We start from the raw sequence: 25,048 nt of genomic DNA, 5'->3' as shown, positions 1-25,048 counted from the left end.
CTCTAAGACTGTTAACATAAAAGGTATATGTAAAAATAAAGTTGTCTTATGAATGTGGAAGGAGGAAACACAAAATGTATGGAGGGCCTTTTCACTTTCAACTTTGCAGTGCTAATTCAGTAGAATATATCTTTATGGGCCCAAGAAAATCTGAACTCTATTTACATGGTTAAAATGAAAAAACTGCTCTCTTATTCTAATCATGATAAATAAATCTCCTCTCCAATAAAACCACATGAAATTGAAAAGACTTACAAATTTAGAGAATGTAGAATTTTTGAAGGCCTCCAAAACCATCATGTTAGTTATACCTTATTTATTTAATTTAATTAATTAATTTTTTTTTTTTTTTTTTGGAGGCGGCATCTCACTCTGTCGCCCAGGCTGGAATACAATGGCACCATGTTGGCTCACTACAACCTCTGCCTCCTGGGTTCAAGGGATTCTCCTACCTCAGCCTCCTGAGTAGCTGGGATTACAAGCACCACCAACCGCGCAGGGCTGACTTTTTAAATTTTTAGTAGAGACGGGGTTTTACCATGTTGGTCAGGCTGGTCTCAAACTCCTGACCTCACGTGATCCGCCCACCTCGGCCTCCCAAAGTGCTGGGATTACAGGCGTGAGCCACTGCACCTGGCTGATACACCTTATTTAAATGTTCGTATTTAAATTTTCTTAAAATGACTCTTCTGTCATCTTTTATAGCTACTAGGGCTAGTTTTTATATTATTTTGAAAATATACTCTTGCAGTTAAATGGTGGATAATATTTTTATTTGAATTGTATTTGGTATATGTTAGATATATCTATCTACAACTCCAGAGTAGAAGTTTCCTGGAGGATGTTAGTTAAGGGCAGAAAACTACCCAGTGTCTTCCAGGTACTTAAAGAAACAGGTTTAGGTGTATACCAGTATGTCCACCACAAATACCTATACTTTCCTTCTGGCTTATATCAGTTATGCCTGGACTGTTTACTAGTCAAGACATGGTAGGACAGAAGCTACAGACTGCTGCAGTGGCCTTTGAAGCCATTGTCTCCTGTATGTTGCTCTCAGTATACCTAAGTTAGGTAGTAATAGTAATTAATCCAGTACTTTTCTTCTTCAGGCTCTTCCTGGTGTTTGAATACAGTGAGAAAATTATAGGTCTCGGCCAGGCGCAGTGGCTCACGCCTGTAATCCCAGCACTTTGGGAGGCCAAGGTGGGTGGATCACGAGGTCAGAAATCTAGACCATCCTGGCTAACACAATGAAACCCCACCTCTACTAAAAATACAAAAAATTAGCCAGGTGTGGTGGTGGGCGCCTGTAATCCCAGCTACTCGGGAGGCTGAGGCAGGAGAATGGCGTGAACCCGGGAGGCGGAGCTTGCGGTGAGCCGAGATAGCACCACTGCACTCCAGCCTGGGCGACAGAGCGAGACTCTATCTCAAAAAAAACAAGAAAATTATAGGTCTCTGTATTAAGTAGATTAATCCAGGGCTTAAAATGCAGTTGCCTTAGTGGTTCTGGCTGCTTAGGAGCTCTTCCTTTTTTGTTAGAGGACAGAGAATTGCAGAAGACTGGCTCTGTCCTGTATTTTTTTCTGGTGATACAGAAAATGCGAAAGTGATATGTCTTAGTATTAATGAATTTATTTGTCTATTTCATTCTACAAACTTTATTTGGGATCATAGCACTGTGTATGAATACTACTAAAAGACGAGTAAGACACATTCCCTGCCCTTACCAATTTCATGATATAGTAGCAGACATAAATATGTAAATGAATAATGTATTGACAGCAAGATAAATAATATTACAGATGTGTGAATTATAGAAATCTAAAGATCAGGGATCATTTTAGTTCAATGGTTCTTGATGTGAGGTGGTACCCGCCTCTTCTAACCACACTTCACACTTCATCACCTCAGGTCCAGGAACTTTTTTGTTGTCACAGTGACTTGTCCACTGTCCTTTAATGGGTAGGACCAGGAAGTGAAGCTCTGCAATGCACTCAACAGCCCTACATGTCTGTTCTGCTACTGGTATTTTGAGCAGGAGGGGCTGTTCAGTGCCCCGCAGAGCTTCACTTAGTCCTGCTCAAAATACCAGTAGCATCTGGATTGAAAAACTGCTATCCTATTTGTGTGAAGGTTTCATTAAAAGTCAACTAATATTTAAGTATCCATTTTATGCATGATCCTAGGTACACAGAAGCAAATATTGTCAGAACGTAATGTGACTTGCTGGATGTCAAAATCTTTCAAAGATCATTTGACTAAAACTTTGGTTTTGGTTATCCAAAACTAAATTTTGGATCCTGTTTTATTAGATTTGAGGATTGTGAAATCTTAATAAAGGAGTACCATCTCCTTTTATTTTTCCTCTATTCTTCTTTCTTCTCCTCTGTATTTTTTCGCAATAGAGTTGTATTGTTTATGATAACGTCATTACTGAGATTTTTTTAAGTACATGGGTTTTCTTTTCTAGGAGAATATCGACCAGTAAAGTGACAGTTCTGGGTTATGGTCTCTTAACCGCAGATGCAGAGACTTTGATAGACGCACTGAATAACCAGAACTTCAAAGTAGTTATAGTGGATGAATCACACTACATGAAATCCAGAAATGCAACTCGCAGCAGGATTTTATTGCCAATCGTACAGAAAGCCAGACGAGCCATTCTTCTTACAGGAACACCAGCTTTAGGAAGGCCTGAAGAGGTATTACAATCCTTATACTCTGAACTTAAAAGAAGAGAAGGGAGTTGGGAGGGATATTGAATCAACCACCTGTTTTGCAATTTTTGATTTCAAATTAGATGCCTCAAATGCTAGAGGAGTACATTGGGAATTTCTAGATAGTACATATGTTTTATCATGGCTATTTTAATCTATTTACATTTAAACCTTAGCCAGGCTTGTAGGTGTGTATAAAAAATAGCTTTTACCTTTATGATAAGGCTTCCATACATAGTACAACTTTATAATAGTCTTCACAATGTGTTCCTGAGGTTCTTCTATGGTCTTAATCTTCATTTATCCTATCTATTTTACATTATAAGCTTCTTAGGATTGGGATTGAATCTACCTTATTTCTTTTACATTGCATTGCAGAACTTCTTTCTGTTCTTTCACTTTAAGATTCACATTTGGGAAAGTAAAGAGAAACTAAAGCTTATGTGCAGACCAGATAAGGTATCTGCCTAGAATGAAAGAATAAGGCATGCGTTTGATATCCCATTTAGCTTTTGCTACTCTAAGAGATGGGTAGTACATGGAGTGGTTAAAGAGTTAGAAAGAAGACATGATGGAAGAAATGTCTGTAACTTTTAGTGTTCCTTAAGGAAGTTCTGTTTACTAATGAACACTGAATCATGGAAAAACATGGGCTGTCTTGTAGGGTTGCTGGGAAAAGTAAAGGTAATACTGCTTTGAAAGTACCTCACTCTGTGCCTTGTCACATAGTCAGCACTCAACATATGGTAGCCAATATTATGTTAATTTTTGAGCCAAGCCTGGGTGACAGCTATTATCATTGCCTGTCTAACAGTATTACCTAAGCTCTACTTTCAATTCTATCCTGGAAATCTTGTGAGATACATATAAAAGTACATAGATAGTGATGATAAAATGTTTAATTTTACCTTTTATAGTTTTTTCTCTTGGATACCTACTGATGGTGCTGTAGCTCCAAGTATTGACATATGTCCCCAAATTATGTCATTGAATAATAGGGGTGATTATATCCTTTAAAAAGAAATCATGAAACGTATCCTTCAAGATACTCAGTCCTACTGAGTCCAGTGAGTAGGCTGGACTCAGTAACTCATGCCTGTAATCCCAGCACTTTGGGAAGCTGAGGCAAGTGGATCACTTGAGGCCAGAAGTTCAAGACCAGCCTGGCCAGCATTGGTGAAACCCCATCTTTACTAAAAATACAAAATTAGCTGGGCATGGTGGCCTGTGCCTGTAGTTCCAGCTACCCAGGAGGCTGAGGCAGGAGAATCACTTGAACCCAGGAGGCCGAGGTTGCAGTGAGCTGAGATCTGACCATTGCACTCCAGCCTGAGCGACAGAGTGAGACTCTGTCTCAAAAAAAAAAAAAAAAAAACAAACATACATTTCAAATGATGATAACAAAATAAATACTCATCTACTTATTATCGAGCATAAGAAATAGAACATTGACAATACAACAGTGGCTCTTACATCCCACTCTGATCACATGTCATTACTTTTCACTCTTCACCTATGGTAGCCACTATTCAAACCAAGGGTAAATACTAATTTTGTGGGTCCTGATGATTGTACAATTTGTGTTTGGGATTTTTTTTTAAGAAAAATAATATAAAATTTGAAATTCTAAGTTAGGAGTTTCGAAATTCGGAAGTGTGGGTTCTCTCATTTTGTCTGTCTGTCCTTCTTTTCTTTTCTCTTCTTTCCTTTCCTTTTCTTTCTTTTCCTTTCCTTTCCTTTTCTTTTCTTTTCTTGACAGAGTCTCACTCTGTTGCCCAGGCTGGAGTGCAGTGCCATGATCTCAGCTCACAGCAACCTCCACCTCCCAGGTTCAAGCAATTCTTCCACCTCAGCCTCCTGAGTAGCTGGGATTACAGGCACGTGCCACCACACCTGGCACATTTTTGTATTTTTAGTAGAGACTGGATTTTACCATGTTGGCCAGTGTGGTTTCAAACTCCTGGTCTCAAGTGATCTGCCCATCTTAGCCTCCCAGAGGGCTGGGATTACAGGTTTAAGCCACCACGCCCAGTCTATTTCCACTCTAATCTTTCTTGTGACCTTCCTTCCATTTGCTGTGTGTTGTTTGCCCTTACTTTTCCAGTGTGTTAAGGTGAAAAATTAGGTTATTGATTTGAGTTCTTCTTGTTTAACATAGGCATATGCAACTATTAATTTCCCTCTTAGCACTATTTTTGCTGCAACTCATGTTTTGGTATGTTGTGTTCTCAATTTCCCTTATCTCAAAGTGTTTTCTAATTTCCTTTGTGATTTCTTCTTTGGCCCATTGGTTATTTCTGAATATGTTGTCATATTAAACGGACATAAAGCACTGAAGTCACTTTAGAAAAATTTAGGAGTTACTTAAAACGTTACTGTATCACCCAGCAATTTGATTCTTAGGTATATACCCAAGAGAACTGAAAACAAATTCTCACCAGAAATTATATACTCATGTGTATAGTTACATAGTAGCATTATTCATGATATTCAAAAAGTGGGAACAAGTAAAATACTCATCAATTGATGAATGTATAAGCAAATGTGATATAGCCATACAGTGGAATTATTTGGACCTAAAGAGGAATGAAATACTATATATGCTATAACATGAGTTAACTTTGAAAGCACTATGCTGGGTGAAATAAGCCAGATACAAAAGGCTGCATATTGTATGATTCTATTTATATGAAATGCCCAGAATAGGCCAAGTCATAGAGGCCAAAAGTGGATTAGTAGGTGGCAGAATTGGAAGAGAGGAGAAATAGGCAGTGACTACTAATGTGTATGGAGGTTTTTTTGGGGGGGTGATAAAAATATGATAGAATTAGTCATGATTGGTGCACAACTATGTGAATCTATTGAAAGCCACTGAATTATGTTCTTTAAAAATTTGAATAGTATATGAATTACATGTCACAATAAAGCTGTTGGTTTTAAAAATATATTAAAATAATGAGACAGTACTCTGCAGCCTATCAGAGTTGTAAAAATGAAAATGTTTCATGATACTATTGATGGGAGTGTAAATTGGGATAATCTTACTGGGCAACATGGTAACATTATCAAACTTTAAAACCGTATATACCTTAGAATCAGCTATTCCATTTCTAAATATAATCCTACATCGCCTCTAATAGAAATGCAGATGGATGGATGAATGAATGGATGGATGAATGGATAGATGATTAATAGATATAGATATATATACTACACCTATATATTCATATATATATATACACACACACACACACACACAAACAGTTACATGAAGTTGTTAGTATTAGTAACTTCATAAAAGCTAGAAATAGGCTGGGCGTGGTGGCTCATACCTGTAATCCCAGCACTTTGGGAGGCTGAGGCGGGTGGATCACGAGGTCAGGAGATTGAGACCATCCTGGCTAATAAGGTGAAACCCTGTCTCTACTAAAAATGCAAAAACAAAATTAGCCGGGCATGGTAGTGGTCACCTGTAGTCCCAGCTACTCGGGAGACTGAGGTGAGAGAATGGCGTGAACCCTGGAGGCGGAGCTTGCAGTGAGCCGCAATTGCGCCGCTGCACTCCAGCCTGAGCAACAGAGCAAGACTCTGTCTCAAAAAAAAAATTAATAAATAAATAAAATGCTGGAAATAGCCTATATGTCCAATATCAGGAGTCTGTTTAAATATTTTACAGTACATCTACATCATAATGGGTTGCTATTCAGTTTTTTTTTTTTTTTTTTTGGTTTCTTTATTATACTTTATGTGCTAGGGCACATGTGCACAAGGTGCAGGTTTGTTACATATATATACATGTGCCATGTTGGTGTGCTGCACCCATTAACTCGTCATTTACATTAGGTATATCTCCTAATGCTATCCCTCCCCTCCTCCCCCCACACCACAACAGGCCCCGGTGTGTGATGTTCCCCTTCCTGTGTCCAAATGATCTCATTGTTCAATTCCCACCTATGAGTGAGAAAATGCGGTGTTTGGTTTTCTGTTCTTGCCATAGTTTGCTGAGAATGCTATTCAGTTTTTAAATGGTGCATTACTATTATATTGTTTATATAAGGCTTTAAAACTAAATAAAAATAGACACGTGTACTTTAAAAGTGTCTGAGACATGTTTTATGGGACAAAATTCTAGTTGTATAACAATATATATGATATGATCCTCTTTATGTGAATAAAAGCATAAATGTATGCTTATATCAACATAGAAAATATGTATTTATACAACAGATAACGATTACCCCTGATGAATAGAAGGGAGGGGACTTGAGAAAGAAAGAGTTGGATTTTCTTTTATACTTCCTACTATTTTGTTAAATGGTTTTATCATCGTAATAATAATTTACTTGAAAATATTACAACATATTATGAACACTTGTATCGTTATAGCTTTTCATGCAGATTGAAGCTCTCTTTCCACAAAAATTTGGAAGATGGACCGACTATGCAAAAAGATACTGTAATGCACGCATCAGGTAAGACAAACTATTTTCCATAAACTTTTTCCTTACATATTTACTGTGAACATTGCTTTATTAATCATTCTTTATTCCAGAGTTTTACAAATTTGTGGTAGCTATGAAATAATTGGTGGATTATTATATATATATAGGTGGATGAACTATATGTAAAATAAATAAAAGTAATAGATAATGGCAAAGTCTTCCTTTGTTTTTATTTTTTACTTTCTACTTTTTATTTTTGAAATTGTTTATTTTTATTGGCTAGATTTACATGTACGTTATACAAAAGTAAAAAGTAAGTGTTTCTTCCACTCTTGTCTCTCAGCCAACCATTTCCCTTCACATGTAACCATTGTTGGCACTTTCTTTTGTATCCTTCTGAAGATACCCTTTTGGTGAGCAAGCATGTATGATTATATGTGTATAATATTATTTCATTTTATTTCAACATATATAGCACAATTTGTGTATTATTCTGCAGTTCGCTTTCTTCATCTAGTATGTATTGTAGATCTTTCCGTATCAGTTACTCAAAGAGCTTTGATATTCATTTTATTTTATTTTATTTTATAGTATTTTTTCAGACGGAGTCTCTCTCCGTTGCGCAGGCTGGATGGAGTGCAGTGGTATAATCTCGGCTCACTGCGACCTCTGCTTCTGATGTTCAAGCAGTTCTCCTGCCTCAGCCTCCTGAGTAGCTGAGATTACAGGCATGCGCCACCATGCCCGGCTAATTTTTGTTATTTTTACTAGAAATGGGATTTCACTATGTTGGCCAGGCTGGTCTTGAACTCCTGACCTCAGATGATTCGCCTGCCTTGGCCTCCCGAAGTGCTGGGATTACAGGGGTGAGCCACCATGCCCAGCCTGCTATTCATTTTAAATGCTGCATCTGTTATACCATTTAGACTTTATTTATGCACTCTACTCTTAGTGGACGTTTATAGTATATAGCTATGCATACAATGCAGCAGTGAATATCTTTGCACATGTTGAGAGGTAGTATTTTATAGTTCTGAAGAACATGGAAATTTAGAGCTAGACCACTTGTGTTTTATTTTCACATCTACTATTGTGGAATGCTTCATTTTAGAAAAGTAACTTTATCTCCTCATACCTCAGTTTCTTCAGCTCAAAAAAAATGGCAAAGTATTATGCCTGTCTTGGAGAGTTATTATGAGACTTATATTACCTAATATTTATAAAGTGCTTGAACAGTGACCATACGTAGGGAGTAGTTGTTAGCTATTTTCATACTTCATATCATATACATAGGGGAAAAAATCTTAAGATAAAGTTATAGAAGTGAAATTGCTAGTTTAAAGGGCATGTGCATTTTTATATTATTAGATTTTTCCAAATCATGCTCCATGGAAGATACAGCTTTTTATATTTCCACCAGCCCTGTGCCAGATTGTTTCTTTTTCCATACCTTTCAAACATAGTGAAAAATAAATTATTTTATTCTTGCCAATGTGAACTGATAGTAGCTTTAATACACATTTGTCCATTATGTCATTAAATGCATTTGAGCATTTTTCTTTTCACACATATGTGTTACTTGTACTTTTTTTCTGTCAGTTGTCTGTGTGTGCTGTTTGCCCTTCTGTCTTCTAAATGTATTGGCTTTTTTCTTGATATGCTGAATATCTTTATATATTACAAAAATAATCTCTTTGTATGTGATATGAGTCTCTTGTGTTTTTTTCCCAATGCATTTTTTTAATATAATTCCTTTAAATAACACCACATGGTCATGGTTTTCTGATGCTTTTTAAAGAGCTCCAAAGGACAAAGATAGAATTCTTCTAAATTGTTTCTATGAAGTCAGTCTAACACTTAATACCAAATTCAGACAAGATAGCACAAAAAATGAAAACAAGAGCCTACAAATGCAGAAATCCTCAATATTAATAGATTAATGAAATCCAGAAACTCATTAAAAACCTAATATATTGATTATATGCAAATGACATTCACATTAGGAATTCAAGGAAAGTTGAATATTAAGAAATATATCAATATAATTCACCATATTAATAATGACAAAGAGAAACCTCATCATCTCTATATGTGCTGGGAAGTCCTTAGGTAAAATACAGCATTTACCCTCCCCATATTTTTGGGGTTTTTTTTTTGTTTTTGTTTTTGTCTTTTTGAGACAGAGTCTCACTCTGTCGCCCAGGCTGGAGTGCAGTGGCACGATCAAGGCTCACTGCAACCTCCGCCTCCCAGGTTCAAGCAATTCTCCTGCTTCAGCCTCCGAGTATCTGGGACTACAGCCGTGCGCTAATTTTTGTTTGTTTGTTTTGTTTTGTATGTTTGGTAGAGACAGGGTTTCACATATTGGCCAGGCTGGTCTCGAATTCCTGACCTCAGGTGATCCACCCACCTCAGCCTCCCAAAGTGCTGGGATTACAGGCGTGAGCTACCACACCCAGCCAACATTTACCCTTGATTACAGTTTTTAATAAATTTAGGGTATATATGTATAAGTGTGTCTTTACATATATATGTGTGTATATGTTTATGGGTGTCTTTCAATCCCAAAACAACTACCACATGAAACACTAAAATCAGGCGCGTGCCACCACATCTGGCTAATTTTTGTATTTTTAGTAGAGACGGGGTTTCACCATGTTGGCCAGGCTGGTCTTGAACTCCTGACCTCGTGATCTGCCCACTTCGGCCTCCCAAAGTGCTGGGATTATAGGCATCAGCCACCACACCCGGCCAAGATTTTACTTTTTTCTGAATTTATTTGTAGATATAATACAAATAAGAATATTTTCCTTGTAGATCCAGAAAATTGATTCTGAATATTATTTGAAAAAATAAATAAGCAACAATTGTCAAGAAAGTTATGAAAAACTAGAGTATTAAAAAAAGGGGGCCCAACGCAGTGGCTCATGCCTGTAATCCCAGCACTTTGAGAGGCCGAGCCGGGTGGATCACCTGGGGTCAGGAGTTCGAGACCAGTTTGGCCAACATGGTGAAACCCCGTCTCTAATAAAAATACAAAAATTAACTGGGTGCAGTGGCGGGCACCTGTAATCCCAGCTACTCAGGAGGCTGAGGCAGGAGAATCTCTAGAACCCAGGAGGCGGAGGTTGTAGTGAGCCGAAATCGCACTGTTGCCCTCCAGCGTAGGTGACAAGAGCAAGACTCTGTCTTAAAGAAAAAAAGGGAAAGGGGTTCTTTCCCCTCTTCTTTTGAAATTGTTTATTTTTATTGGCTAGATTTACATGTACATTATACAAAAGTAAAAAGTAAGTGTTTCTTCCACTCTTGTCTCTCAGCCAACCATTTCCCTTTACACGTAACCAGTGTTGGCGCTTTCTTTTGTATCCTTCTGAAGGATAAATAAATTCCAGATGAGTGAAATATTTAAACATTATTAAATAAAACAGAGGACTTCTTTTATAACTTCATTGTAGGGAAGTCATAAAAAGGAATATATTTGTGTAAGAATTTCAAAGGTGTCACCCTTCTGGAAAATATATATAAAGTAAAAAGAAATTTCTAATTAAGGAAAAATTATTTATGTGTTGCAAATTAAAGAGAAGGCTAATTTCAGTGACTGAGAAAAATGTGTAAAAAATGTAAACAAATAATTGATAGAAAAGGAAATACAAATAGATTTTAACTGCATAAATCTAATTGATAAGAGAAATGTAAATTGAAACTATAATAAGACAAATTTTTAACTATTATAGTTATAAAAATTATAACATTTAGCAAAACAGTATATCAATGAGCATATGAAGAAACAGGAACTGTCTTACATTGTTGAAAGGAATGTAATGTCTATACCATCTATTTGGGGGTTTTTTTGAGACAGGGTCTTGCTTTGTCACTCAGGTTAGAGTGCAGTGGCACAGTCATGGCTCACTGCAGCCTCAGCTGACTTGGCTCAAGTGATCCTCCCACCTCAGTCTCCCTAGTAGCTGGGGCTACGGGGATCCACCACCATGTCTGGCTAATTCTTTGTGTGTGTTTTTTGTTGTTGTTGTTGTTTGTTGTTTCTGAGACAAAGTCTTGCTCTGTCACCCAGGCTGGAGTGTAGTGGCATGATCTTGGCTCACTACAACCTCTGCCTCCCGGGTTCAAGCGATTCTCCTGCCTCAGCCTCCCAAGTAGCTGGGATTACAGGCATGTGCCACCACACCCAGCTAATTCTTGTATTTTTAGTAGAGACGGGTTTCACCACGTTGGTGAAGCTGGTCTCAAACTCCTGACCTCAGGTGATCTGCCCGCTTTGGCCTCCCAAAGTGCTGGGATTACAGGCGTGAGCCACCACACCTGGCAGTTTTAAAAAATTTTTTGTAGAGACAGGGTCTCACTGTGTTGCCCAGGCTTGTCTGGAACTCTGGGCTCGAGTGATCCTCCCACCTCAGCACACTTAAGTGCTGGAATTACAGTCATGAGCCACCCTGCCTGACCTATACCATCTATTAATAGAAATTTCACTATAGCTACCAAACATTGAAAAGCCCATACACCTAACCTAGCAATTAAAATTTAAGTTTATCCTACACTTGTTCATATATACTATATGTAATTGTTCATGTATGTTCTTATACATGTATGTTCACATATTTATTAAATATATAACATATAGATATACACATACACACATATGCACATGTATGCAAAATTTAAATTGCATGTTTAGTAAATAATACATGATTGGATAACAACTAGTTGTAGAGAACCTACTGTAAGTTATTGTACATCCATACAATGGAATACTGTGTAATCTTGATGCAACTTATTTCTAAGATATAGTGTTGAAAGAAAAGGAAATTACAAAAAATTGTGTTATCTTTTGTATTTTTTAAAACGTGTATGTGTAAAACACACACACTGATTTTCCCTAGATACCTTGAAATTGTCAACATGATAACCTCTGATGCCCCTGACCCAACTGACAGTCTCTGAGACTTCTCTATAGAAGCCACTGGGCACTGTGGAGTCCACTTTGCATGCTGTTAGTTTACCTGTTCAGCATAGTGTGATTACCGAGCTGGCTGGAGATTTATAACAAAAGACCACTTTGCAGTGGCATGTGATCAGTTTGATAGGGAATTTGACCTGCATTGTGTTCCTCATTGGAGTGAGTTACTAGCTAGAAGCTCTTTGAGGGCAGAACACTTGTTTTTTCCAGTATTCTATTCCCAGTGGCTAACATGGCACCTGGCACATGATATCCAGTGTATATTCAATTATTGGATACTAGATCTGGGTTTTTTTTTTGTATGCTAGATACATGTAACTTCTTGACATGAATAACATCATTCATCTGCTAAATTCACAGATGTTGTCAAACTAATAGGGTTACTCAGATATAACTTAAAATTGCCCTGAAAATTGACATAGTATTAAAAAACACGCAGCACAGTCATCTTGGAGAAGGATTTCTTATACTTTAGATTTGGAGCTTCTGGAATAAAAGGGCTGAACTAAGTGATTTGGATAATCTTTCCCAGCTTAAAGTTTGGTTTCTTCATATTTCTTCTTCCTCATGACTTTAAAAATCATGAGCAAAACAGGGATTCTTCTTATAAGTGAAATACTAAGAGGAGTTTTTACATAACTGACACTGTTACATTTATTTTACTACTTCTGTATAAAAGAAAAAAATGGAAAACTAGTATAATTTGGCTACTTTCTATTAAGAATTTTAAGTTAATATAGTTTTGTGACTTGGACTGAGAGAGTTTTGTGACACAAAGTTCTTAGTTGTTTTTCTGGTAACTGGGGACATAATTAATTTGCTAACATCAGTTTTGATTAAACTATAAATCCATTTAGATGCTAGTTTGACCAAAGTAATAACTCTTTAGTCTTTACCAAGTGTTTTTTTTTTTTTTCAACAATGCATGGAAATGACTATAATGATTTTGCTGCAGTGCCACAAATTAATATCCCTTCCCTCCACTAGGAAATCAATAGTAACAAATGTAGTAAACACTGTAAGTTGCCTACCCCGTCTTCCTTCCAAACAGATTCCTGATTTACTTCAGGTATATATACAAATCTATAGGACTCTGGGGAAGTTGACTTTGTATCCTTTTTCACTGGTGGATTCTGGTCATTCTAAGCCAGTTAGCACATAATATTATTCAGACAACTGTTATTGGTCTAGGGTTGGTCATGTGCCAAGCATGCTGAAGAAAGGCTTTATTTCAAGGATGGAGGACAAGATAAGCATCTTAAGCTGAATATGAACAAAGAAGCATGTTGTCCTACCTGCTGCTGGTAGCTGTCTTCTGACCATGTTGGGTATCCGGTTTAGATGAGGCAAGCTTTTTAATGGCACAGTGAAGAGGTGCAAGGAATCTAAGAGTTGACCAATCCAGGAGCCTTCCTGGACTCTGAATTCCTTTTCTTCATGTTGTAAAACATTCCTTTTTTTATTAAGCGGTCTTGATTCAGAGTTTCAGTTGCTTATAGCCAAAAACCATGGTTCCTGGCACATCATTTCTACATATTCATTTTGTTCCTATCATAGGTCTTTTTTTTTTTTTTTCATGATGCTAGGTATTGTTGGGAAGCTCTTAATCGTAATTCTTGCAGACTATAAATGCCAAAAGTTTGCCGACATAAAACAAACATACTTATCTGTATTTATCTTCTAGAGTCTGGAACAACCTATGTGGTCAATAAGCATTTCTTTTTTCTGTTTCATGACTAGGACTTGTCATATGACAATAGAAAGAGACAGTACACCTGTCTCTTTCTTACTTAATGCCTACCCTATTTCATTAAAAAAAATTCATCTCTGTGAAATGCTTTATGATTGTGGAGGACACGTTCTGTTTTCTAGAGAAAGCCATTTCAAGATTAATATCATGCTTCTCAAAAGGCATTTTCTTTCAGGTTCCGTTTCAGAAGTTTTATGTTATCCCTTTACTTCTTTACCTTGAAAGCACTATGGTTCCATAGACTCTAATTCAGCTCAAGTCACTTCCTGGCATTTTAAGTTAGTCTGTGGAATGCTATATATTTTTCCATAATGTTTTGATTCTATGAAGGTGTCATTTTCACACTATAATTTTGCAGAATGCAAATTTTGGTTAGTTATTCAGTTCTAGACCCATATTTTATATTTGAAATGTCATGACTATATTCAAAATAAGTTAAGTGAAGCTTCAGCAAAAATATAAGTTCGCTTTTATAAAGTGTATTAAATACCTAAGTAATGACAAACAGAAATGTACTACTGCAAATGTAGTTCAGGGATGAGAAGTCAGGGTATAGGTAACCAACTACCTGGTTTGACTTGAGACAGACAGCAGAAGTATTACTCAGCCAGAACATCTCTTATCCAAAATGCCTTACATCATTCACTTTACAGGGTTATATTTAGAGGAAGCTATAAATACAAATATGATTTGGAGAAGGCAACATATTCAGTTGTCAACCATTAGCACATTATATGATCAATTGTTAAAGCTAAAAGACTTTGGAGATCACCCAGTTCCCCTCTGTCATTTTGTAAGCACTTGGTAAGTTTAAATGGCTTACTCTATCTCACTTTCTTTTATGTTTTTTTTTCCCCCTGGAAGTAATAAAGACTTAGGGAATGGCAACTTTAATAAATATTCTTTTACATAGAGAAAGAGGACACATAGATAACCCAGCCAAGCATCCTGTTATCAGCAGCTGTCTTCAAAAAGTATGCTGTGGGAAGACATATTGGTCTTCCCTAATATTATGTTTTTGTTTTTGTTGTTTTCTTTTGTTTGAGACAGAGTCTTGCTCTTTTGCCTGGGCTGGAGTGCAGTGGTGCAATCTCTGCTTGCTGCAACCTCCGCCTCCTGGGTTCAAGCAATTCTTCTGCCTCAGCCTCCCAATTAGCTGGGACTGCAGGCATGCACCACCACACCAGGCAAATTTTTGTATTTTTAGTGAAGACAGAGTTTCACCACGTTGGCCAAGCTGGTCTCGAACTCCGGACCTCAAGCCATCTGCCCACCTCAGCTTCCCAAAATGCTGGGATTTACAGGCATGAGCCACAGCGCCCAGCCTCTTCCAATGGTGTGTTAATGTTATGTTTGAATTATTATTAAGATATTCTAGACGCTATTCTGTGTAACACAGAATATTACACAGAATAGCATCTAGAATATCTTAATAGTGATTCATCAGTTTTTTAAATCTTCTCTGTCATTGATATTTTGTACCAGTTCCACTTCTAAGGAGAATTTGTTGTCTAAATTTTTATGAGAGGAAAAATGCTGCATGATAACACAAATTAAAAGTATTTATAGCCATACTTAAAGATTGTTAATTAATGGGTCATTGTCAGCTTCAAGAAATGTCTCGAGGGAGAGCATCAGGATAAATAGCTAATGCATGCAGGGCTTAATACCTAGGTGATGGGTTGATAGGTATAGCAAACCACATGGCACTCATTTACCTGTGTAACAAACCTGTACATCCTGCACACGTATCCTGGAACTTTAAATTAAATTATATTATTTTTATTTATTTATTTATTTTTGTGATGCAGTCTTGCTCTGTTGCCCAGGCTGGAGTGCAGTGGTGCGATCTCAGCACACTACAACCTTCACGTCCCAGGTTCAAGTGATTCTCCTGCCTCAGCCTCCTGAGTAGCTGGGACTACAGGCGCGTGCCACCATGCCTGGCTAAATTTTTGTATTTTTAGTAGAGACGGGGTTTTACATGTTAGCCGTGATGGTCTCAATCTCCTGAGCTCGTGATCCACCTGCCTCAGCCTCCCAAAGTGTTGGGATTATAGGTGTGAGCCACCAACCCTGGCCTAAGTTAAATTAAATTTTTTAAAAAATGTCTGTTATGGAATTGTGCTGTCCCTCCTTTGTCCTCAGCATTGTTGCATTTAATGTTTTCACCCATGACTAAATAGAGGTTGTGTCTATTCCATTTGCGAAAGGTCAAATCTGAGAGAAATAGTTAATATAGTGGATGGCAGAGATATGTTTGAAAAACAATTAGATAAATATTAATAGAATATGTATTCTGCATTGAGATTTAGAAAGTCAGCTTTGTTTGGAAGGGATTTGAGAAACCTTCACCTATTTATCAATAGTTCAGTTCTGAAAGGTTTGTGGTTTTGAATAACCCTAGGCTAAATTGGAGTAAGGGGTGGTTCTACTCCATTCATTGATTAGACTGCATCTAGAGTACAGTTTAATTTTGAATTTATCCATTCATTCTGAAAGTATTTTAAGATGCTTCTTATATGCTAAGCCATGTGGTAGCTATCAGATATACATTAGGGAACAAGACACACATAGTCCAGCCTTCACTTGAGTTTTTTCAAGTCAAATACTAATTTAGTTGAATATTCTAGAACTAAAAGAAGAGAGTTTCAAGACAGCGATGGAGTTAGGTAGGGATAATATACAGAGTCTTGTTCTTCATCATAATGGCAATAAGAAGGCATTGCAGGGTATTTTGGTTTTTAATTATCAGTATTATAGGTTCTTAAATTGCAGTAAAATATGCATAACAAAATTTATCATTTAGTATTTTTAAATGTACAGTTCAGTAGATATGGTTGCCTATATGTATATGTTTTAGGTTCTTTAACTGCAGTAAAATATGTACAACAAAATTTACCATTTAAACATTTTTAAATGTACAATTCAGTGACCTTCAGTACATTCTAATGTGTTCCAGTACATTCTGTTGTTGTGCAACCATTACCACTCTTCATCATCAGAACTTTTTCATCATTCCAAATTGAAATTCTGTACCCATTAAATAATTGTCCCCATTTCCCCTTCCCCAGTCCCTATAATGTGAAACTTGAAGCATGAAACTTACATCATTAGATTTACAAATTTGATTTATTATCTAAGATATTTCACATGGTTCAAAATTCTAAACCTATAAAAGAGTATAGACATTGAAAAACCCCTCTTACCTAAGTTCTTCTCCCTATAGGCAACTGTATGTGGTTTTAATCTTTTCTCAGAAACTGTGTGCATATTCAAGCAAATTCATATGTTTTAAAAAGATTGTAATGTAAGCATAAACATGGTTTTGTACTTTCCCCTTTTGTCTTTTTTGTATACATAAATAACTTCCTCCTTTTTATGGTTGCATGTCATTATATCATTGGAAATGTACTTTTGGGGATGGCAGGAAGTTGTGAGTTTGCATTGTACAGTTTATATTTTCTCTGTGGAATGGGAAGGACAATCATATGTTCAGTGAAATGGAAAAATAGAGGGTTAAAGGTTTCATGAAAGTTGATGCGGTTTGAAATTTTGCCAAATGAGAATGAGATTAGTGTGGTAGGATTGTTAACAGCTCTAGTAACCATTTGAGATCAGCAACTCCAGATTTGTAATGGAACCAGTTTTCTCTAAGGTAGAATTTCTCCAGCCACACCCAGCAGCCTGGATATAGGCCTGGAAAAGGCTTCAGGCCTTTTTGATCCTGAAGTTGGATCCATTCAAGATTGGATTTTTTCAACAGCTTAGGATGCATGGACTGTGAGACAAGGGAACTTAAACTGTGTTAATAAGAACAAAGGTAATGTATGAACTCTGAAATCAAAAGGGCTGAGGAAAGATGTGAAGGCAGAAAAAATATAATGGATTTGGAAATGAGAGGAGTCAGTTGACTGAAATGTATTGATGCAATAGTAAAGACCATAGTGAGTATAAATGAACAAGCACCTTTAAAGAATGGGATAAGTAGAGAGTGGAATGTCTGAATTTACCAGGTAGAATGGTTTCTTAGGACCTGGTTATAACCATAGGGATAGTTGGAGTAGATTTTAGAAGGTCTGGCCGGGCGCGGTGGCTCACGCCTGTAATCCTAGCACTTTGGGAGGCCGCAGCGGGCAGATCACAAGGTCGGGAGATTGAGACCATCCTGGCTAACACAGTGAAACCCCATCTCTACTAAAAATACGAAAAAATTAGCCAGGCGTGGTGGCGGTTGCCTGTAGTGCCAGCTACTCTGGAGGCTGAGTCAGGAGAATGGTGTGAACCCAGGAAGCGGAGCTTGCGGTGAGCTGAGATTGCACCACTGCACTCCAACCTGGGCGACAGAGTGAGACTCCGTCTCAAAAAAAAAAAAAAGATTTTAGAAGGTCATTGAAGACAATAAGTGTGAGGAACTAAGACGGAACTAGGAGATATATTTTAAGCATTTTAACAAATGAAAACATATCTGGGAAAGGGTGACCAGAATAATGAGAGGAATCTCATATTCAGTTCTACAGATGTCTAATGTTATTGATTACCTACTATATTTAAGATATTATTTCAGAGCTGCCAGCAATACAAAGATGAATAAGACATAGTACTTGATCTTATGAAGCCTATAGGAATTTGAAAGCGAGAAGCCCTAAGGGGAATAGGTTTTTAAATATTTAAAGATCTGTCATGTTTTAAAAGAATTAGACTCCTGTCTTTGTGGCCTCAGAGAGCAAAACTAGTATCAAGCAGTGGAAGTTAATCCTGATGTAGATTTTGGCTTAATATGAGTAAGAACTTTTAAAATATATATACTTACATATGTAGCACTATAACAATAAAAATGGAAAGGAAAAATACCATAATTCTGCTATACTAACAAGTAAACTGTTTTCATTTTTTATTTCTACTCTTGTCTGTATATCTAATAATTATTACATAGTTTTATCTATCTTACATGTAATGAATGCTATCATCTGCTAATTTTCTCTTAGCAATGCCTTGTCCCATACGTTAACATTGTCTTTATAAGTTGTTTGATTTTCTTTACTTTTATTAATTTAAAGATAGTTTATTGCATTTGGGAAAGTTATCCATTTTAACAAACCACACATAGAAAAAACATTTTTTTAAAAAAAGTAAAAGTCTCCTAGTCTCTGATAAAACAGACTTTAAACCAACAAAGATCAAAAGAGACAAAGAAGGCCATTACTATAATGGTAAAGGGATCCATTCAACAAGAAGAGCTAACTGTCCTGAATATATATGCACCCCATACAGGAGCACCCAGATTCATAAAGCAAGTCCTTGGAGACCTACAAAGAGACCTAGACTCCCACACAATAATAATGGGAGACTTTAACACCCCACTGTCAATATTAGACAGATCAACGAGACAGAAGGTTAACAAGGATATCCAGGACTTGAGCACAGCTCTGTACCAAGCAAACCTAATAGACATCTACAGAATTCTCCACCCCAAATCTACAGAATATACATTCTTCTTAGCACCACATCACATTTACTCTAAAATTGACTACATGATTGGAAGAAAAGCATTCCTCAGCAAATGTAAAAGAACAGAAATTACAACAAACTCTCAGACCATAGTGTGTTCAGATTAGAACTCAGGATTAAGAAACTCACTTAAAACTGCACAACTACATGGAAACTGGACAATCTGCTCCTGAATGACTACTGAGTAAATAACGAAATGAAAGCAGAAATAAAGATGTTTTTTGAAACCAATGAGAACAAAGGCACAACGTACCAGAATCTCTGGGACACATTTAAAGCAGTATGTAGAGGGGAATTCATAGCACTAAATGCCCATAAGAGAAAGCAGGAAAGATCTAAAATCAATACCCTAACATCACAGTTCAAAGAACTAGAGAAGCAAGAGCAAACAAATTCAAAAGCTAGCAGAAGGCAAGAAATAACTAAGATCAGAGCAGAACTGAAGGAGATAGAGACACAAAAAATCAAAATCAGTGATTCAAAAAAATCAGTGAATCCAGGAGCTGGTTTTTTGAAAAGATCAACAAAATTGATAGACTGCTAGCAAGACTAATAAAGAGGAAAAGAGAGAAGAATCAAATAGATGCAATAAAAAATGATAAAAGGGATATCACCACTGATCACACAGAAATACAAACTTCCATCAGAGAATACTACAAACACCTCTACGCAAATAAACTAGAAAATCTAGAAGAAATGGATAAATTCCTGGACGCATACACCCTCCCAAGACTAAACCATGAAGAAGTTGAATCTCTGAATAGACCAATAACAGGCTCTGAAATTGAGACAATAATAGCCTACCAACCCAAAAAAGTCCAGGACCAGACAGATTCACAGCCAAATTCTACCAGAGGTACAAAGAGGAGCTGGTGCCACTCCTTCTAAAACTATTCCAAACAACAGAAAAAGAGGGAATCCTCCCTAACTCATTTTATGAGGCCAGCATCATCCTGATACCAAAGCCTGGCAGAGACACAACAAAAAAAGAGAATTTTAGACCAATATCCCTGATGAACATCAATGCGAAAATCCTCAGTAAAATAGGGGCAAACCGAATCCAGCAGCACATGAAGGAGCTTATCCACCACGATCAAGTCACCTTCATCCCTGGGATGCAAGGCTGGTTCAACATATGCAAATGAGTAAACATAATCCATCACATAAACAGAACCAACAACAAAAGCCACATGACTATCTCAATAGATGCAAAAAAGGCCTTCAACAAAATTCAACAGCCCTTCCTGCCAAAAACTCTGAGTAAACTAGGTATTTATGGAATGCATCTCAAAATAATAAGAGCTATTTATGATAAACCCACAGCCAATATCATACTGAATGGGCAAAAACTGGAAGCATTCCCTTTGAAAACCAGCACAAGACAAGGATGCACTCTCTGACCACTCCTATTCAACACAGTGTTGGAAGTTCTGGCCAGGGCAATCAGGCAAGAGAAATAAATAAAGGGTATTCAGTTAGGAAAAGAGGAAGTCAAATTGTCACTCTTTGCAGATGACATGATTATATATTTAGAAAACCCCATCGTCTCAGCCCAAAACTCCCTAAGCTGATAAGCAACTTCAGCAAAGTCTCAGGATACAAAATCAATGTGCAAAAATCACAAGCATTCCTATAAACCATTAACAGAGAGCCAAATCATGAGTGAACTACCATTCACAACTATTACAAAGGGAATAAAATACCTAGGAATCCAACTTACAAGGGATGTGAAGGACCTCTTCAAGGAGAACTACAAACTACTGCTCAATGAAATAAAAGAGGACACAAACAAATGGAAGAACATTCCATGCTCATGGATAGGAAGAATCAATATCGTAAAAATGGCCATACTGCCCAAGGTGATTCAGTGTCATCCCCATCAAGCTACCAATGACTTTCTTCACAGAATTGGAAAAAAACTACTTTAAAGTTCATATGGAACCAAAAAAGAGCCCGCATTGCCAAGACAATCCTAAACCAAAAGAACAAAGCTGGAGGCATCATGCTACCTGACTTCAAACTATACTACAGGGCTACGGTAACCAAAAAAGCATGGTACTGGTACCAAAACAGATATATAGACCAATGGAACAGAACAGAGGCCTCAGAAAGAACACCACACATCTACAACCAACAAACCTGAGAAAAACAAAAAATAGGGAAAGGATTACCTTTTTAATAAGTGGTGCTGAGAAAACTCGCTAGCCATATGTAGAAAGCTGAAACTGGATCCCTTTCCTTACACCTTATACAAAAAATGATTCAAGGTGGATTAAAGACTTAAATGTTAGACCTAAAACCATAAAAACCCTAGAAGAAAACCGAGGCAATACCATTCAGGACATAGGCATGGGCAAGGGCCTCATGACTAAAACACCCAAAGCAATGGCAACAAAAGCCAAAATAGACAAATGGGATCTAATTAAACTAAAGGGCTTCTGCACAGCAAAAGAAACTATCATCAAAGTAAACAGGCACCCTACAAAGTGGAAGAAAATTTTTGCAATCTACCCATCTGAAAAAGGGCTAATATTCAGAATCTGCAAAGAAGTTAAACAAATTTATAAGAAAAAATCAACCTCATCCAAAAGTGGGCAAAGGATATGAACAGACACTTCTCAAAAGAGGACATTTATTCAGCCAACAGACACATGAAAAAATGCTCATCATCACTGCTCATCAGAGAAATGCAAATCAAAACCACTGTGAGATACTATCTCACGCCAGTTAGAATGGTGATCATTAAAAGTCAGGAAACACCACACGCTGGAGAGGATGTGGAGAAATAGGAACACTTTTACACTGTTGGTGGGAGTGTAAACTAGTTCAACCATTGTGGAAGACAGTATAGGATCTAGAACTAGAAATACCATTTGACCCAGCCATCCCATTACTGGGTATATACCCAAAGGATTATAAATCATGCTACTATAAAGACACATGCACATATATGTTTATTGGGGCACTATTCACAATAGCAAAGACTTGGAACCAACCCAAATGTCCATCAATGATAGACTGGGTTAAGAAAATGTGACACATATACACCATGGAATGCTATGCAGCCATAAAAAAGGATGAGTTCATGTCCTTTGCAGGGACATGGATGAAACTGGAAACCATCATTCTCAGCAAACTATCACAAGGACAGAAAACCAAACACTGCATGTTCTCACTCCTAGGTGGGAATTGAACAGTGAGAATGCTTGGACACAGGGCAGGGAACATTACGCATGGGGGCCTGTCAGGGGATAGGGGCCTGGGGGGGGGCAGATAGCATTAGGAGAAATACCTAATGTAAATGATGAGTTGATGGGTGCAGCAAACCAACGTGGCACATGTATACCTATGTAACAAACCTGCACGTTATGCACATGTACCCTAGAACTTAAAGTATAATAAAGAAAGATGAGTTTTCGTTAAAAAAAAATTAAAAGTCAATTGATGTGCTTTCATAACTTTCCGTTTAGATAGCTTCTCTACTTAAGTACATAAAGAAGGATGAATTGATAGATAAGCAATTTTATATAAATAGGATCATATTGTACACACTTTTCTGTAATTTGCCTTTTTCACTTAATACTGTTTTAGGACATTTTTTGATATCAGTAACTAAAATACATAATTTTTATTGACTATATGATTATATTTTTTATATAAGATACTATGCCATGTGCTTTAGATGTATTACCTTTACTTCCTTCAACAGTCCTACAAGATAGATGATAGTATGTCCATTTTATAAATGAGGAAGCTGTGTTTGGAAAGGTTAAGTAACTTGTCAAGTCATGTAACTAAAAAGTAAAAGAACAAGAGTGTAAACACCCTTTAACACCCTTTTTCTCCCATTCTCCTTCCAATATTTGAATTATTTGGTAATTCAGTGTCTGTTTGTATTATTGACTAAGTATCTTAAATTAATGGGCTAAATAAATTAATATGGTTCTCTACTAAATCAAGCAGTTGTTCCTTTCTTGGTCAACTTTTTGTTTACCTTGTAATTTACTTTTTCCCCATCTGTTTGGTTTTCTATACAGCTACAGCTGCTTTTTCACTGAAAGACTCCAACCAATCTGTCAACTTCCAACATGTCTTATAAGCACATAAAATAATCTTTTTTCTTTTTCCTGGAGATTTTCCTCCCACAGCCTTCTGTTATGCTCCAGTCTAAACCAGTTTTTCTTTAGGCATGGCACAAAGCTGTCACCCTGAATTTCCTTGGGCCATTCTGCTCTGTTGGATCCTCACATTCCTGGATTTCATAATTTTTATTTCTTAGTTTATTCCCTGATGTTTTCAATATTTTATTATGGAAAAAATTAACATATAGAAAAGTACATCCTGTAGTATAATGAACCCTCCATGTACTCATCACCCAGCTTCAACAATTATTATCTCACAACCAGTTTTGTTTTCGCTCTGCTCCCATGTACCTCCTCCACCCCATATTATTTTGAAGGAAATCCTAGAGATTGTATTTTATCTATAAAATGTTTCACTATATATCTCTAAAGAGTAAGGAAGGACTGTTCTCTTTTTTGAGACAGAGTCTTGCTCTGTCGCCAGGTCGGAGTGCAGTGGCACAGTCTCTGCTCACTGCCGCCACCACCTCCTGGGTTCAAGCGATTTCCCTGCCTCAGCCTCCCGAGTAGCTGGGACTACAGGTGTGCGCCACCATGCCTGGCTAATTTTTTGTATTTTAGTAGAGATGGAGTTTCACCATGTTGGACAGGATGGTCTCAATCTCCTGACCTCATGATCTGCCCGCCTCAGCCTGCCAAAGTGCTGGGATTACAGGCATGAGCCACCACGCCCGGCCAGGACTGCTCTTAAAAATATTATGCGCAGCTTAATATGTAAGTCATGGGTTAATAGGTGCAGCAAACCACCATGGCACACGTTTACCTGTGTAACAAACCTGCACATTCTGTACATGTATCCTGGAACTTAAAGTAAAATTAAAAAAAAAAAAAAAACTATAAATATTAATCCCCATTTAAAAAGTAATTATAATACCATTATTATACCTTAAAAACTAAAATTAATTGCATTAAATCCCTTGATTGCATTAAAAATGCAGTAAATGCTCGGGTGTTGGGTGCACCAAAATCTCACAAATCACTACTGAAGAACTTATTCATGTAACCAAATACCACCTGTACCCCAGTAACCTATGGAAAAGCACAAGCATGCACACACACATAAAACATATTTAATTTTACATAATTAAAATGCACTTTTTATGTTACAAAAAATGCAGTAAAGGTTGAAATTTTCAGTTGTTTTGTGAATACATAATTTTACTATATTGTGGGGTTCTTTTTAGTTTTTTCCCTGTAGTTTGTATAGATCAGTACCCAAATAAGGCTCACATATAGCAAATGATAGATGTTACTGAAGTCTTGGGTTTCTCTTTTATTTCCTTATTTATTTATTTTTCCATTGTGGAAGAATCTAAATTGTTTTTGTAATCTAGATTCTGCTGCCTGCATCCTCATGGCGGTGTTTAACATGTTGCTTTTTCCTCTGTATTTCCATATTCGTATTTAGATCTAGAAACTTCTAATATTTGGAGACAATTCTCCTTTGTAGTGATGTTTTCTTCTGTTAGGAGGTATCTAAAGCCTCTCTTTTTATGATGTTAGCAGCT

At 37.0% G+C, this 25,048-nt stretch overlaps 1 protein-coding gene across 2 annotated transcripts in view; it reads left to right on the top strand.

The window, feature by feature from the left end:
• Window positions 1–25,048, top strand: part of ZRANB3 (zinc finger RANBP2-type containing 3) — a 319,153-nt gene that overhangs the window by 175,040 nt on the left and 119,065 nt on the right. For both annotated transcript variants that reach the window (XM_023193763.1, XM_023193764.1), the window contains 2 exons: window positions 2,474–2,705; window positions 7,107–7,192. In XM_023193763.1, the coding sequence (XP_023049531.1) occupies window positions 2,474–2,705; window positions 7,107–7,192 (318 nt within the window). The remainder of the gene's footprint in view (window positions 1–2,473; window positions 2,706–7,106; window positions 7,193–25,048) is intronic.

This window comes from Piliocolobus tephrosceles, chromosome 11 (assembly GCF_002776525.5).
Source record: "Piliocolobus tephrosceles isolate RC106 chromosome 11, ASM277652v3, whole genome shotgun sequence".
Lineage (NCBI taxonomy): Eukaryota > Metazoa > Chordata > Mammalia > Primates > Cercopithecidae > Piliocolobus > Piliocolobus tephrosceles.
The sequence above is the reverse complement of the archived record's forward strand: the minus strand, read 5'-3'. Positions and strand labels throughout refer to the sequence as shown.